The following is an 18,092-nucleotide window of genomic DNA, read 5'->3' as shown; positions in this document are numbered from 1 at the left end:
TAAGACAGAGAGAGAAATCACATTGGAAATGACTGTACTGAAAAGGTAGTCAGTACCACCGCATGAAGACCTCAGCACAAAGGTCTGCTGATTTCAATTGCACTGAATCTTTCAATCAATTCAGAGGAAATTGACATGTTACCAACACTGTCTTCCAGTCCCTGAATATAATATATTTCTGTTTATTTAGGCCTTGTTTAATTTAGCAATGTCTTGTAGTTTTCAGTATACAGGTCTTACACACCTTTAATTAAACTGATTCCTAATAATTTTTGATTCTACTGTAATCAGAATTGATTTTTTATTCCTTTTTCCAATTGTTCATTGCTTGACTATATGGATCAGTTATCCATTGCTACATTACAAATAACCCTAAAAATGGTTAAACAACAATAATCATGGCTTAAAACAACAATAATCATTTAACATCTCATGGTTTCTGTGGGTCAGGAATTTAGATAGGGCACAGAGAGGATAGTTTGTCTTTTCTATACTATGTCTGGGGTTTTAGCTAGAAGACTCAAAGACTGAGGGGCTGAAATCTCTGGTAGCTCACCGGAAGCTGGAGAATGCACTTCCAAGGTGACTCACGTAACTGACAAGGTGATATGGGCAAATTGCCTCCTGTCTTCTTGGGCCTGTCCTCAGAACTGCTTGAGTATCCTCATGACAAGGTGCCTGGCTTCCCCCAGATCAAGTGATACAAAAGAACAAAATAGAAATATGCCTATTGTGACGTCACCTTAGAAGTCAGATACTATTATTTCCGCCACATTCTATTCATTAGAAGCAAGATGTTATGACCAGCCCACATTCGAGGAAAGGGAATTCGGATCCACCTTTTAAAGAGAAGAGTGTCAAAGAATGTATGAAAATTTTAAAACCATCACGCTGCATTAAGTTTTTTTTGTGTATAATTAACCTGAGACCATTCTAAATTCATTTATTAGTTCTAATAGCTTTTTTGTAGATTCCTTGGGATTTTTTTATATGCACAATCATGCCGTCTCTAAGTAAAGCCAGTTTTACTTCCTCCTTCCCTGGAATGTCTGTTTTCTTAGGATTGCATGGGGTAAGACCTCCAGAGTAATGCAGACTAAAGTGGTGAGCATGGGAATCCTTGCCTAAATCCCGATTTTAGGTGAAAAGTATTTAGTCTTTCACCACTAAGTATGATGTAAGCTGTAGGTTTTCTGTAGATGCCCTTTATGATGTAAAGGAAGGTTCTTTTTTTTTTTTTTTAAAAAAAAAAGATGACCGGTAAGGGGATCTTAACCCTTGACTTGGTGTTGTCAGCACCACGCTCACCCAGTGAGCAAACCGGCCATCCCTATATGGGATCCGAACCCGTGGCCTTGGTGTTATCAGCACCGCACTCTCCCGAGTGAGCCACAGGCCGGCCCAGGAAGGTTCTTTCTCTTACTATTTTTATCAATAAGTGGGTATTGCATTTTGCCAAATTCTTTCTCAGCATCTACTGAAAGGATCATATGATTTTTCTTTTTTATTAACATGATGAGTTATGTTGATTGATTTTCAGATGTTAAACCAACTTCACAATCCTGGGTTAATCCTCACTTAGTAATGATATATTTATTTATTTTATTTATTTTTTACTCAATTTACTAGTATTTTGTCAAGGATTTTTTCATCTATGTTCATGAGAGACATTGATCTGTAGTTTCTTTTTCTTAAGATGGTTTGGTATCAGAGTAAGCTATTTTTATATTCTAAATTTGGAACTATTTCTTCCTCCTAAGTTTTCTTTTTTTTTTTTAAAAAAAGATGACCGGTAAGGGGATCTCAACCCTTGGCTTGGTGTTGTCAACACCACGCTCAGCCAGTGAACAAACTCGGCCATCCCTATATAGGATCCGAACCCATGGCCTTGGTGTTATCAGCACCACACTCTATCGAGTGAGCCACAGGCCGGCCTCCTCCTAAGTTTTCTGAAAGAGTTTGTATAAGACTGGTATTTTTTTTTTTCTTTTTTAAATGTTTAATAGAATTCACCAGTTGAGCTATCTGGACATGGAATTTTTGGTTTTTTTCTTTTTTTTTTTTAGTGAATTCAAGTGTATTCTGAATTGGCAAAGTTTTATAATTTTTTTTTTATGTTTAGATTTAAAAAAAATTTTTTTTTGGAACATAGTTGATTGTACATATCTGTGAAGTACAGCATTAATTATCAGTACCTGTGTACAATATGTGATGCGCAAATCAAGATAATTAGTATACTCAACATTATACAATGAAATCAGTTTCGTGGACCTTCACCAATTCTTCCTTTCCCCTCCTTCCCCTCACCCTTTCCCACTTACGCTACCTTCGATTCTGTTCTCTTCTTTTGAAAGTTCAGCATATTATTTTGATTGTTGTATCTTTTTTAAAATTTATTTTGGACATGGAGTTTTATTTTTTGAAAAGTTCTTCATTTTAAATTGAATTTCTTTTATTGATACAGGACTATTCCAGTTTTCTAATTCTTCTTGAATCAGTATTGAAAATTTTCATCTTTCAAGGAAATTGTCCATTTCTTCCAAGTTATCATGTTATTGACATGAAGTTATTTGCAATATTTTTCTTAACCTCTTAATGTCTGTAGGATCTGTAGTTAAGTCCCCTTTGTTATTCACAATGTTATGTGTGGTAGCCAGAACTGTATTAATTTTATTAGTATTTTTCAAGAGCCAGATTTTGATTTCATTGATTTGTTTCCCATTGCTTGTTCATTTTCTTCTTTGTTAATTTCTATTTTTACTGTTATTATTTTCTTTCTTCTATTTAGCTTGTTTCTTTTTTTTTTTTTTCCTTTTTGTCTTTTTTTGTGACCGGCAACGGATCGCAACCCTCAGTGTTGCGCCCGTACCAGACCGGGACCGGCAACGGGATCGCAACCCTCGGTGTCGCACCTGCACCTTGCTCAGCCAGTGAGCGGCCGGTCTGTACGTAGGATCCGAACCCTCGGCGGGAGCGCTGCCACGCTCCCAAGCGTGCACCACCGGGCCGGCCCTAGCTTGTTTCTAATTTATACTTTTTTTCTCCTTTCTTAAGGTAGCACCTTAGATAATTGATTTTGATATTTCTCTTACAAGCAAATAAAACTATGATTTCCCACTAAGCACTCCTTTTGGTGCATCTGTCAAATTTTCATATGCTTTGTTTTCATTTTCATTCAATTTAGAATATTTTCTAATCTAACATGATTTTTTGATCCATAGTTTATTTGGAAGTGTATTGTATAATTTCCAAAAATCTGGAGATTTTTCAGATATCTTTCTGTCATTGTTTCCTAATTTAATTCTGTTTTCTAATTAATTCCATTGGATCAGAGGGCATATTCTAAATTTCAAAATTTTTAACTTTATTGAGATCTGTTTTATGGCACATCATGGGTCTATCTCAGTGCATGTTCCATATGCAGTAGTAAAGAATGTGAATTCTGATATTTCTGGGTGTAGTGTTTTGTTAATGTCAATCAGGTCAAGTTAATTAATAGTGTGATTCAAATCTTCTGGATTCTTACTGATTTTCTGTATACTTGCTCTATCGATTACTAAAAAGGGAATATTTACACCTCCTACTATAATTGTTAATTTGTGTACTTATTTTATTTCTGGAAGTTTTGCTTTGTGCATTTTGCTGCTCTGTCATTCAGCACATATTTATAAGTACTATATATTCCTATTATATTGACCCTTTTATCATTATGAAATGCCTTTTATGTCTCTAGAACAGCTCCTTGTCTTATTTATATTTTCTGATATTAATGTAGTCACTCTAGCTTTCTTATGTTTACTGTTTGCGTCTTGTACTTTATCTCTTCATTTATTTTCAAACTATTTGTGTTTTTGTGTTCATTATATGTCTCCTAAAGACAGCAAAAGGTGGATTTTTGCTTTTTTGTTTTTTCTTTAATCAAGCTTGATAATCTGTGACTTTTCATGGGAGTGTTTGATCCATTCACATTTAATGTAAATATTTATATGAGGGTACTTCAAAAAAGTTCATATAAAAATAGAATTAAAGGATAATGGAAATCTTTCCATGAACTTTTTGAAGACCCCTCATGTATTTGGATTTATGTCTGACATTTTGCTATTTAGTGTATTTCTTCTGTTTTGCTTTTCTGTTCCTCCTTTCCTTTGTTCTTTTGTGTTAAACTTTTTTTTTTGGCTGCTGGCCAGTTTGGGGATCTGAACTCTTGACCTTGGTATTATAACATCACACTCCAGCCAACTGAGCTAACCAGCCAGCCTTGTGTTAAACATTTTAACACAAGTATCCTAACAACATGTCATGTATTTTAATAGCCCAGTTGGCTTTCTAGCTACATATCTTTGCATTTTTTAAAAAATGCTTCCTTTGGGGCCGGCCCGGTGGCGCACTGCTACAGTGCGCCGCTTGGGAGCGCGGCAGCGCTCCCGCCGAGGGTTCGGATCCCACATACAGACCGGTTCCCGCTTACTGGCTGAGCGCGGTGCGGGCGCAGCACCGAAGGTTGCGATCCCATTGCCGGTCCCAGTCCAGTACGGGCGCGACACTGAGGGTTGCAATCCGTTGCTGGACACGAAAAAAGACAAAAATAAATAAATAAATAAAAAATAAAATAAAATAAAAAATGCTTCCTCTAGGGATCATAATACGCATCTTTAACTCATCACAATTTACATAAAATTAATGTTTAATTATGTCTGGTAAAAAAATAGAAACTTTGCAATTGTAATAGGCCCATTTATTACCTCTCATTTTTTGTGCTATTGTTGTCATATACATGTTACATTCTATGTATGTTACAAACCCACCATTATGATGTTACTTTTAATTTAAACACATTGTCTTTTAAAGAAATTAAGACAAGAAAATGTGTGTATATGTATGTGTGTGTATGAAGTAAACTGTTAAATGATATCATTTTCTGCTCTAACTTTTTTTTTCTTCATTTAGATTTTTATCTTTGTCTTTGTGATGTGCTTGCTAGCTCTGGTTTTTCTCTGTGTTTATTCTCCTTGGGGTTTGTTGAGCTTATAGGATCTGTAAATTAATGTTTTTCATTAAATTTAAGGATTTTCCAGCAGTTGTAGCTTTACATATTTTTTCTATCCCCTTTCTTTTTCCTTTCCCTCTGGGACTTCAATTGCTTATCTGCTAAATTTTTTTGCACAAGTCTTCAGTGCTTTGTTCATGTTTCTTTGGCCTTTTTAGATCTGTCTGCAAGTTTTCTGATTCTTTTGCCATCTCAAATTAACTGTTGAATCACACAGTGAATTTTTTATTTTACTTATTGTACATATAAGGTCTAAAATTTCCATTTCTAGGTCAAGGGTTTGGAGGTTTGGATCACTGCACTGGCCAGTCACCAAAAATGAATGAATTAAATAACAAATTAATTAATTTAATTTCCATTTTTTACTTTCTCTAGTTTCCACTTCTCTATTGAGATTCCTGCTCTGGTAACTCTTAATACTGCATTTTCTTTATTTGAACTGTTTGGTTTTTGTCCGCTAGCTACAATATCTAGACCTACTTGGAGACAATTTCTAGTGACTTTTTTTTAAAAGTGTGAATCATGCTTTCCTGTTTCCTTTAATGTCTAGTAATTGTTGGTTGAAATTTGGACATTAAAAATAGTGCACCATAGTGATTCTGAAATTCATTTTTTTGAGAATTATTGTATTTTCTTTAATAGCAGGCAGTTACATTGCTTGTACTAAAACTTCAAAATATGTCTTCCTTGCAGTGTGCAGCAGCCAAAGTCTTTGCTCAGCATGTTTTACCTCCAACTGCTCCTTCAACCTGGCCTTCTGGAGGTTGCTTCTGCATTTGCATAGTTTAGCAGTCACTGAAGGATTTGGGCAGTGTTTATTTTAGCTCATATTTTAGAGCTAACCCTCTTTGTGACTACCTTGCTTCCCAGATTTCCTCTAAATTTCTATTTGCTCTTTCAGCTCTGACTTTTGCCCTCTGACAGTCTGGGCAATCTGAGCTATATATGAGCTGGGAAACACTCTCAGCAGAAGTTACAGCAAACTTGCATATCTCATCAGGAACAATTCTGTTTTATAAGGGAAAATTCCTCACTTTTTTCTCTTTTTACCCTGGGTTCTGTGGCATCTCTCACACCCATGCATGGTTAGTGATCAATCAGGGAATTGGGCTGAGTTTATATTCAGATTTTGGACCTCTGTACTTCTGTAGTTCTCTTGCTTCCAAAATTTCCCTCTTAAATTCCCAGCTGTTCTGCAACACTTTACTTTGACGTCTACCATCTCAAGTCAGTATGGCTGTAGCTTTCCACAGCCAGACCTGGGAGTGGGAGATGTATTAATTTGCTAAGGCTGCCGTAACAAAGTACCATGGATCGGGTGGCTTAAACAGCAGAAATTTTATTATGTCACAGTACTGGAAGCTGGAAGTCCAAGATCAAATTGCTGGCAGGTTTGGTTTATCCTGAGGCCTTGCAGATGCTTGGTTTGGTTTATCATTGCCTTACAGATGGCCACCTTCTCACTGTGTCCTCACATGGCTTCTCCTCTGTGTGCATATCCCTGGCATTTCTTCCTTTTCTTATAAGGATATCAGTCATATTGGATTAGAGCTCACCCATATGACCCCAGTTAACCTTAATTACCTCTTTAAAGGCCCTATTCCAAATACAGTCACATTCTAAAGTACTGGGGGTTAAGATTTCAACATATGAAACTTGGGAGAACACAATTCAGTCCATAACAGAGGGTTAGAAGTGCACTTAAGCAAAGAAGCCTCATACTCATTCTTAACCAATGCTGTACTCATGTTCAGTTTCTCCCTGCCTTTGGTCATTTTATAGTACCTTTAAATAGTTGTTTTAAATAATTTTATACAGTTTTTACCATTGTTATCTGTGGAAGAAATAACTCAACTTCATCACACTGCCATTATCAGAATACTCACCCTTGGTATGAGCACTTTTATTGCCAGTTAATACATATTACCCAAGTGCTCTCTGTATTAACAAAAAGTAGCACAAGTGCTCCTCTTAGAAACCTTCACTAACCTTCGGCCTGAGTAAGCTGTCTGTCCTTTGAGCTTCCCAGGTACCCTGTGCAGAATTCCTTCAGGGCCCATGTTCCATATTCATGTCTGTGTCCTCAGGATCAGCACAGAGCCTTTTGAACATTGTTATCATTGAATAAATATTTATGGAATGAAGGAAGCAGAAAAGGAGGATAAGAAGGAAGGAAAAAAGAAGAATGGGAGGAAAAATGAAAAGGAAGGAGATAAGCAGACAGATTTTGGGTGGCCCACTCTGATGTGGACATGGTGGGAACTGCAAGGGAGAAAGGGGACATACAGTGGGGCGTGAGGGGCAGGGTGCTGAAGAGATCACAGTTTCTATTGTAACCTCATTGCCTTCTATTTGTACTACCCTCCCTTTTAAACCCTTGATTTGAAAACAGGAGTCCAAGTATTTAGGAATTATTAGCAATGGATTGCAGATGCAAACCTATGTGTTCAGCACATGAATATCTTGAAACTAATCCTTTGTAGCCATCTGATGATAAATGGCATGAATAGGACCTGACTAGTTGTATGAGAATTAGGCAGCACTCAAGTTCAAAATAAGTTACTATAGACTTGTTTGTGCTCAACCTATTATTAAGTAAAAAGAAAAGAAAAGCTCCTAATATTCATTTAGTCCCTGCTATGTGCCTGGTTCTGTGCCTGTCACTATGCTAAACATTTGGTATGTATTGTCATTTAATTTTCATAAAACCTAACAAGGAGGTTATCTTATCTGCATTTTTCAAATAAACAGGCTTAGAGAAGTTAAATAGATCACACAAATAGGTCTATGTCACACAATCCAGTGACTGAGGACTGGTTTCAAACACATTATATCTGACTATAAATATCCATATCTTTTTCAGAAATGGTTCACTTTGTATTTTTATTAAATTGTTAAAACTTAAAAGAGCAATGAATTCAAAGGGCCTCCTGACATGCCAGGTGGGTGGAGCTCTTGCGTGGGAACAAAAGCTGGAACCTATTCAGAGTGTTTTAATTGAGGATTCCAGTAATGATTCCCATGAGGCTGAGGCTTTACTCTTAATTGCCTATAAGCACAGCTCTCGGGAATGCACTTGGAATGTTTCGCCAAGCATGTGTGTGTTTCTACTTTGCAATGCGTCCAAGTATCCCGTCACCTCCTCCACAAACATACATACCTCTAAATGGTCCTCAGATTTTCCTGTGGAGTTTGCTGAAAATGCAAATACCAAAGTGCCATCTGTAGAAATGTTTATTCTGTTGATGTGGGCTGGGGCATTTCTGATAAGCACCCTAATGATTCTAGCATGCTGGGTCCACAGCTGTCTTTGAGACTATGGCAGCCCTTGTGGTCTAGGAAGCAAAATCCTTTCTCACCCTTCTTTTGTTTGAAATACATGTACTTGAGAGTAGGTGCATACAAAGATAAAAGAATAGGCTCAAAGCCTCAGGAAAATTTAGTCAACTCTTCATAGTCCAGAATGTAATTACTTCCATGAGTTATAAAATTGCCTATTTAATAAATGTGTGTTGTAAACATTTTTAATGTACTACAATTACTTTTATAATTTCATGTTACCTCTTAGATATTAGATGCTTTGGTGATGAAGCTGAGATATATGCAAACAATCCACGAGTTAGTACGTATCAAAATTTAAGACCTTCATTTAAAAAAAATAGAACTAGGGCATATATTCCTAAGGATTACAGATGTAACACTTAGTTTCTGTCTCCTTAAGTACAGCTGTATGTATTTAACCATGCTGATATGTTCTGAGAAATGCATCATTAGGCGAACATCACGGAGTGTTCTCACACAAACCTAGATGGTACAGCCTAATACACACCTAGCCTATAGGATATAGCCTATGGCTCCTACCTGAATGACTTGAATGACGTGTTGCACTACGACTTTAAGATGGCTACAATGCCACAAGGCGATAGGAATTTTTCAGCTCCATTATAATCTTATGGGATCACTGTCATACATGCAGTTTGTCATTAACTGAAACATCATTATGTGGACTGCGACTGTACCTTTTGTTCTTTATCTCCCCTTTGACACCATCCAAGACATCAGGATACTGTCTTTTCAAAAATCCCACCATATTTTCCATACTTTTCTTGATTATCTGGTCGTAAGGTGATTTCTCCCAATTCCACCCTGTCTCAACATGCAGCTCCCCATGACTCACTCTTCTTAATTGGTACTAATGTGTCTGTTCCATTGTGTATGTTGAGTAAGTGTGGTTGCCATTTGCACAACTACTGTTCCCGTCACATCTGTCATGTGTTATAGTGGAAAAGGCATGTGCTGAGGGTCGGTCTTAGATTTAATCCTGATGATCCTGTTTATTAGCTTTAAATAGTGTAAATGGTTCATCTAAGCTCCTTTCGTGAAAATCCAATGATAGCATCCATCCTTCTAAAGCAAGGTATCCAGTGTGTGGTAGACGCACAGTAAATGTTAGCCGCCGCTGTCTTTTCTTTCTCCCTTATATTTCACAGTTAGTTATCGAGCACCTACTTTGTGTCAAGCCCTTTTCTTGGTGTTCAAGTAAACAAGCACCAGTAAACAAGACAGAAAAAGCCCCTTCCCTGGCATAGCTTACATGCTATGAAGTAGATTAAAAAAGTAAATAAAGAAATAATATAATCTAAACTAAATAAGATAATTTATTATTGAAGAAAAACAAATTTCATTTTGATGTGGATGATTGCAGAATGTTTGTTCCATTCAAACCTACCTTCTTTATATTTATTCTCTGTAACCTTTAAGAGACTTACTAATTCCTTTATGTAGACCCTGGGATATTCAGACTCCACCGTAAGGGCTTGAATTCTCCACTGACCACATTCCTACTACAGGATTAGGCAGAAATATACTCGATAAATACTTACTTGATTGAAGAATAATCACTGGAAGGAGAAGTAGAAATTGATTAGTGTCAGTCAGGATCTTGGAAGGCAGGGAAGCAAATAAATGCCATTCTGGAAGATGGGAAGGCTAGGTCCATTGCGGAGTAGGTGAAAAAAAGGGCTGTAGGATTTTGTGTCCTCAGTTAGCAGGGAGGCCATAGGCTTCTTCTTGAAGTGAGCAAGCAGAATATTTTCCTGCTGCAGACAGTAACCTTGGAGCAGAGGTTTTGATGGAGATTCCAGGGAAAGCAGAGGGGCAGGGGAGGTGCCTGGGCATGAGCCTTTGCAAAAAGCTTCTGAGGGAATTCTGGTACAGTCTCTGGGCTAGGAACCACCGCACAATGTTTGGCATGTGGTGGGTGTTTAATAAACATTCGTTGACTATCAGACTGGCTTAAAGAAATCAGACAGCTCAGGGCAGGTTGGTGCTTTCCACAAGTCTGAGGAATGATATTGTCCCTCCTCAGCAGTGGGAAAAAGCTGATCAGAGAGGCCGAGAACGGTGCACAGTTGTTACTTTGTTGCTACTGCTGTTGTTGTTTTGATGGCTGGCTGGTTCAGGGATCACCCCTTGACCTTGATGTTGCAAGGTGGTGCTCTAACCAACTGAGCTAACCACCGAGCCCCTGTTGCTTTTTTCTTTTAAAAGAAAGAAAAGAAAAGAGAGTTCCCAAAGTGTCACATCCGTTTGTAGTAAAATCAAATCTCAGCAAGACAATTCAAAGCAAACGTATTGTATAACTGAATTACTATTATTGTGTCAGTTAGCTATGGCTGCATTAAAAAAAAATCCTCAAAACCTTTTGGCCAAAAGCAATGTGTGGTTATTATTGCTTTTGAGTCCATAGGTGAGCTAAGTGGTTCTTTCTAGACATGTCATGTGGGCACCTTCATGCATCCATGGTGACTGTGGGTTGGGTGGGCATCTCTGCTAACCTTGGATGAACTCTCTCACACATTTGGGGTTGCTGAAATGACTGTGTCCTCCTTAACATGGTCTCTCATCTTAGAGGCCGGGCTAGAGTGGGCTTGTTAACAAGGCAGTTGACAGGGTTACAAGAGTGAGCAGAAGTGAGCAAGGTCTTTTGAGGTCTAAACTCACACATTCTGTTAGCTGAAACAAGTTGGCACATTCTGTTAGCTGAAACAAGTTCCAAATCCAGCTCAGATGTAAGAGGTGAGGAAACAGTCAACATTTCTTGATGGGAGATGCTGCAAAGTCACACTGCAGAGAATATGCATAGAGGGAGGGTGAAGAAATGCAACACAGCTATTTTTACAGTCATTAGCCCTAAGTCTGACCCTAAATTGTATATTATTTATGTCCTTGGTCAACACTGATACTCTTCTAGACGGAAGGAGTGTGCTTGGTTTTCATCCTTTGGGCTTTGGTGCAGCTAATGCTTAAAGTGTGCAAATGGGCACATTATAAACGTACTTAGGATAATAAGGGTAAACTTTACTGGGCTGTACTAAGCAGTAGGTCTAAATGGCATCTGAGAGTAATATTAACTGTGTACATTTGTGATTCAAGTGGGGTTTTTTTAAGTCTTGATATATAATTTATTAACCAAAGAGTTGCTTTTTATTTCTTAATTAAATTCAGCTAGAAGCTTACCGTGAAATGTTATTTGCAGGCTGCTTTTCATAAAACACAAGAATAAGTGTTTCACTTTCTGTTGATCTCAAATAGTCTGCCTTCCAAATCTGCTGACATATGAGAGTGACAATAAACTTTTACATAGTCGAAGAACATTTGTTTCTCTTATAAGCCAGGGTGACTTTTTTTCCCCTCTCTGGACCTTTATGCTAAACTCTAAACTGTAGAATTAGCCTCCTCAACTCTAGTTTTTGCAAGCCAATTCATCTTTTCTATTTTAGAACTCTGGGTGGCCTATATTTTTCCATCTTTCAGTCCCTTTAATGAACGACTCTTAAATGAAAGACTACTCCTTAAACATTAGTATTAGTCACTCACTTGCACATAGTAAAGAACGCCTGCCCTCTTGTGTCCAGAGAGGCTGCTGCAGTAAAGAGTGAATTAACACACGTACCATGCCAGAAATACAGTATTCTATCCTGTAGAGAGGTTGCTCAAGGCTGCCAAGTATGGTTGTACAGTTTGAGCACTGCAAAATGACCCCAGCCCAAGAGATAAATGAATGGGCAAGGAAAGGTCCCACACTCTGTTTGTCAAGCCACATACCCTGTGTCCAGGCTGTGTCTTCCAGAGGTTACCCATTAAAATTTCATTCAAGGGGCCACTATGCCTCGTACCTCCTGGAGTGTGCAGTTTTTGCTGGTTTACATAAACCTCTATATAGCCTCGTGAAGGCTCATTAAGAATTAGTTAGACACTCCTCTCATCGTGTAACCTTCTTACTCAGAAGTTTTCAGAAATTAAGACTAGATGTTTGGAGTTGAATGACATCATTTAGTCCCAGGTTATCAGAGGAGGGGAATAAGGAACACAGAGGCAAAATGAGAACCGCCAAATTCATTAGTGGCAGTGCAGGGAACTAAAATGCAGGCCTTCTGACTGCCAGCGCACGCTCCGAAGTTTTATTTTTAGCTTCAGGTGACCCCTGTTTTTGACCCCACTATACCTATTCCATACCAGGCCTGGAGTAGATGTGCAGCAGCATGCATAGTGCTGGTGAGGTGATTTTAGGTGGAATGTGAACAAATAATTTTTGCACATTAGTAGAAACACAAGAAATGCATTTGTTTTAATGTGTTTTTTTAAGAAAAAATAAAAACATTAAACCCATGGCTCCTTAGACATTATTGTATGTGACAAGACTAAGTATTTTAAGTTTAAAAAGAGAATTAATTTTAAAAAAATTAAGTCATGCATATGTTAAATAGTTTGATTTAGCCATTTCATGAATACATATGTCAAAATATCATGCTTTGCACCATAAACATGTACAATTTTTATTTGTCAATTAAAAAAATTAAACAAATACTAAGTAAATAGTAGTTCAGATAAAAGAGGTATAAAAATAATGGAAATTTGGGACTATCTTATTCCATTCTGGATGCTATACCAAAATACATCAGACTGGGTAATTTATAAACAGTAGAAATTTATTGCTCACAGTTTTGGAGGCTGGAAAGTCTAAGATCCAGGTGCCAGCTGTTTCAGTGTTTGTGAGAGCCCCAGTCCTCATAGATGGTAACTTTCAGCAGTGTCTTCAAAAGGTGGAAGCAGCTAGCTGGCTCCCTCAGGGTTCTTTAATAAGGGCATTAATCCCATTCATGAGGGATGCACCAGAGGAGCTTATCACTCTGGTCACTTCTAACTCTCACTGGAGTCCCTTTTCTGACACTCTTTAGCACTAACGTATTGTCTATTACTCTGAGTTACTAATACCAATACTTGTATATCCTCTCATTGTTACAGCTATGTCTGATGTTCTATTCCTTCCATACTCATCCCAGTATAAACCACAATATAGGCCCTCAGGAAAGATTTGTGGCTTCACTTATTTTTCTGTATTGTCACCAGCATTTATAAAAAGCATTGATTGACCCAGAGTGTCAATGTCCTAGTTTCAAAACCATGTTCACTTTTTTAAATGTAGATGTTTTTCCATTTATAAAATTCATGTAGACTCATAAAATTCGGAAAAACATAGAAGAGAGGAAAGAAGGTATCCATATTCTTACTATCCAACAATGAACCCTGCTAATACCCTCCCTAATTAAAAGTTCCCCTGCAAAATCCTAGCAAGTGGGAATCTATTTCTGTTTGTTATTTTAGAAACTTGGAATATTACTGATTTAATAGATTTTTGTCATCTCAGATTATGAAGTCAAAAATTTTCAATGGAGAATACAGGGGTGGAGGTCTACTGGCACCTCCATAAGCAGTGGTTGGGTAACTACCACAGAGGTGAGCCAAAGCTGGGAGAGGCTACTGCAGATCAAGCATAATAATAACTGATACTCTTTGCAAAATGCATTGTGTGTGTAAAGCTCTGTGCTAATAATGATGGTTTAATATTACATGTATACATATGCTGATTTGTGTATTTGTCTTTCCTGTAGGGTTTTTGGAGTCTCTGGATGACTTTTACATTCTTAGCAGTGGTTTGGTATTGCTGCAGACCACAAACAGTGTGTATAATAAAACGCTACTAAAGGAGGTGATACCCGAGACTCTCCTGGCCTGGCAAAGAGTCCGTGTAGCCAATATGATGGCAAATGGTGGCAAGAATTGGGCAGAGATCTTTTCAAAATACAATTCTGGTAAGTGGCCCTGCAGAGTGACTTTTAGGCATGTACATGTGTTTAGATTTAAAGTTATTAACCAGTAAAGCCATGCCCATGCCCTGCCTTCACATCTCCTGATATTTCAGGCACCTATAACAATCAATACATGGTCCTGGACCTGAAGAAGGTAAAGCTGCGCTACGGGCTTGACAAAGGCACTCTGTACATTGTGGAACAAATTCCTACATATGTAGCATATTCTGAACAAACTGATGTTCTACGAAAAGGTACTTTCTTCATGCTATAAGTCTGGAAGTCTGATGAGTATGTGTGTGTGCTTTCCTGTTGGGGGCATGTATGGTTGGGAAGTGTATGATGGGAAAGAAAGGACGGAGGGCGCCACTGCTAGTCACACTGGGAAAGAATTACTAGGTTATTTAGCACAATATGTAAACCTACGCTTCAAACTCTTATGGGACAATGTGCAAATTGGGACACAAGTCAGGCATCCCTTCTCTCTTGGGCTCCTGGTTAAAGCCTTAAGTTCAACTTAGCAAGTATTGCAAATATTTATGGAGTGCTACTCTGGCCCAGGGACTGGAAAATCCCTGCCTTCTAAGAACTCAGTAATTTAGTAGTGAAGCAAAGCAGATAAAGTAGCCATTAGAACTCAGAAGAGAAATAGCTGTATTAAGATCTGTGTACCAAGCCCGGTGGTGAGACTACAGAGGATGCCATTGTTAGTGGGAGGGATCTGAGAGGGAGGCCCTAGAAGCCAAGAACAAGCCCAGACATTGGAAGCCCAGGAGTTGCACTGCCTCAATTCGAATCTCGGCTCCTCAAAATCTCAGGCAACTTATCCAGTCTCTCCAAGCCTCACTTTCTTCATCTGTAAAAGAGGACAGTCTTGGTATATAGGCCCACAATCATTTATTTGTAATTTTGAAATCCCAAAACTTTAAAACCAAAAATTGTTCTTGTTTTCTTCTTTGGTCCTAGCTCACTGGTAGCAAAATATGAGTATGACCTGATCTGACCTTGTTTGACAGCAAAAACTTCCAAAAATAGATTTGAACTGTCTTTATTTCCTTTTAGAGAGACTATTTGTGCATTAGGCTACAGAAATATCAAAATCTTTGATTATCAGCTATTCCCCAAAGGGAGTGTAATGTCATACATAACGTATGCAACTCATCGCTGTTCTAAAATCTGAAAAATCCTAAATTCTGAAACCCATCTAGCCCCCAAGAATTTTTGGATGTGGGAGTGTGGACTTTAATAATTTCACAGGATGGTCATGAGAATTAATTGAGATAAGTAGATAGTGAGAGAAAATGTCAGCCTTGTAAAGGCTGCTAAGCAGTGTAGCCTCTATCTTTTAGAAAATAGGAGTTATTGACAGGGGAGAATAGACTGGAGGTGGGGAGAAGAGAGGAGACAAGTTAGGAGATCAGCTGCAACAGATCAGCTGATAGATGAGTAGGAACAAGACCAAGAGAAAGTGTGGACCCTGGGGATCAGGACCTGGTCCTCAGTTTCCCAAATCCCCAAATCAATTCTGTAATGACACCTGTAGTGAGTCGTCTTAGGGAAGAATGGCTCATGCCAACTAAATGCACATAAGACATGTGTAAAACACAATTTTTGAAGGTGAGAGTTTCAATTGCTAAGCAGTTCACATGCTACCAGGCAGAGACCTACTTACTTTTCTTGTAGGAAAATTCGCCTGAGAATTCAAATTACTAGGTGGTTACTTGGTTAGCATAGCAATTCAAAAGTAAGATCCTGGGCCGACCCCGTGGCACACTCGGGAGAGTGCGGCGCTGGGAGCGCAGCAACGCTCCCGCCACAGGTTCGGATCCTACATAGGGATGGACGGTGCGCTCAGTGAGCGCAGTGCGGGCAACACCACACCAAGGGTTGCGATCCCCCTACTGGTCACAAAAAAAAAAAGACAAAAAAAAAAGTAAGATCCTAATGGTCTGACCTTTAAGGCTGGTTCATCCAGCTCCTAAGAGCCTGATAATAATAATAGCATGCCTCAAGAGAGAGATGCTTGCTCAAGTAGGTTTTTCTTCTTTGTACTGTTGCTGATAACAGAATGGCGGATTTGGGTCTTTTACAATTCCATTCCTAGATCCCATGAAACCTTTTTAGTCTTAAGACTAAAAAAAGCTGATGCTAATCTTTTTTTTTTTTTTGGCCAGAGGAGGGAAGAACAGAAAGTTAAATCCACTGAGCATCTGCTATATTCTAGACACTCTTCTGGGTGTTTTACTTATGTTCCCTTGTTCGATCTTTGTAACATACTGTGACGAAAGAAGGCTCAGAAGGAAATATATTGACTTGCCAAAATAAATAAGTGATATCATATAGCCATTAAAAAAAAAAAAAATTCCCCAGATCTCCCAGCATTTGGAAGCAGCTGTGGTGTGGCAATAGAAGCCCTGGGTATTTTTTTGGTCAGAAGGCCTGTATTCAGTGTCTTATCAAAGTTCATGAACCAAGGGAGGGACGGCAATACTTACACATCATCAAGTTGTTGTAAGATTAAACAAGTTGCTCTATTTTAAATGCTTTTGTAAATCATGAATCTTTATGGAAATGTGATGTATAAAGCAGCCATTTCTTTTCATTTATTCAAGCTGTTCTTATAAACAGAAATATAATAGCTAATATTCAGCTAATTTTTACCAAGTATAAGCACTCTATCTCTTTGAACTCATTTAATGCTCACAGTAATCCTGATAAAGTAAGCACTATCACGTTCACATCCTAAAGATGAAGAAACTGAGGCACAGAGAGGTTAAGTAATTTGTCCAAGGTCACTTACCTAATAATGACAGAACCAGGCTTCAAATCCAGGCAGTCTAACTCCTGAGTCGATATAACCTAGACATGTTCTAGCAACAAATCTGTTTTTACCCCATAATTTCAATGTCATCCTTGTCCCCATTCTTCCTGATGCCGACTCTGGGTCCCAGAATTAGCAAGGTTGAATCTCTAGTCATTGCTTTGTCTCAATAACCTCACCCCTGAGGAAAAGGTCTGATACAACAGTTAAAACAGACAAGGGCCAAGAGAGGAATATGGAGGTGGGCGATCATTCCCTGAATGGTGGACACATCCCTATGTTGACTGACTGCCCTGCAGGCAATAACACAGGCCAGTGTGATCTAGGATGCTCCTGAAGTGCAGCTTTCACTAGAGCAATGTCACGTGTTTGGTGCTTCGTGACTGATGGGCTGTTTGGCCTTGGCACACTATGAGGCTTTGAAAGAAGCTGAGCCTATATAAATACTAAGATTCAAGGGAGTTAAAAGCCAGCCGGAACCTTAAAGATCATCCCCAATCCCCTCACATTATGGATATCTCATCCTCGACTATCACAGTCACACACACAAAAAAAAGAAAAAGAAAAAAAAAATAAAAATGAGGTTAACTGTCTAAGATCTACAGTTTCTCAGCCCTGAGCCTAGAGTTCAGGCTTTCTGATTCCCAGTGCTGCAGCCTTCCAGGATCCCATGATTAGCGTCTGGCATCTTCCCTTCTGGGGCTACGTTGTGAACCATCTTTGGGGCATTTCCGTAGCCAAATCCACTTAGATGAGTTCCCCAGATGACTTTGTAGCATTCTTGATTTTGCTCTGTAGAGAATAAGGTTATTTTCTGGTTTATAGATTGTTTAAAGAATTTGGGGGTAAAAACCAAAGAATCCTGACACCTTTCCTCTGATGAAATAATCTAGAGGTATAACAATTCTGGAAATTTAAAAGGATCAGTTGGGCTGCCAGAGTTCATATTTCAAATCTTTATTTTCTATACAATATCATTTTGTAATTACACACTTGTACCAGTTGTCAAAATGAGCTGTCACGAATGATGTTTCTTTTGCTCCCGTTCTCTTTTCCTGCCCCTCGCCCCCCC

At 38.4% G+C, this 18,092-nt stretch overlaps 1 protein-coding gene across 1 annotated transcript in view; it reads left to right on the top strand.

Annotated features, from left to right (window-relative positions):
* The window catches only part of PLBD1 (phospholipase B domain containing 1), a 49,087-nt gene that overhangs the window by 24,966 nt on the left and 6,029 nt on the right, over positions 1 to 18,092 (top strand). The window contains exons 6-7 of the mRNA XM_008579097.1: positions 14,002 to 14,202; positions 14,313 to 14,453. Of these exons, the coding sequence (XP_008577319.1) occupies positions 14,002 to 14,202; positions 14,313 to 14,453 (342 nt within the window). The remainder of the gene's footprint in view (positions 1 to 14,001; positions 14,203 to 14,312; positions 14,454 to 18,092) is intronic.

Source organism: Galeopterus variegatus, unplaced genomic scaffold (assembly GCF_000696425.1).
Source record: "Galeopterus variegatus unplaced genomic scaffold, G_variegatus-3.0.2 Scaffold1807, whole genome shotgun sequence".
Lineage (NCBI taxonomy): Eukaryota > Metazoa > Chordata > Mammalia > Dermoptera > Cynocephalidae > Galeopterus > Galeopterus variegatus.
Note: the sequence above shows the minus strand (reverse complement) of the source record. Positions and strands in the feature narration are given on the sequence as shown.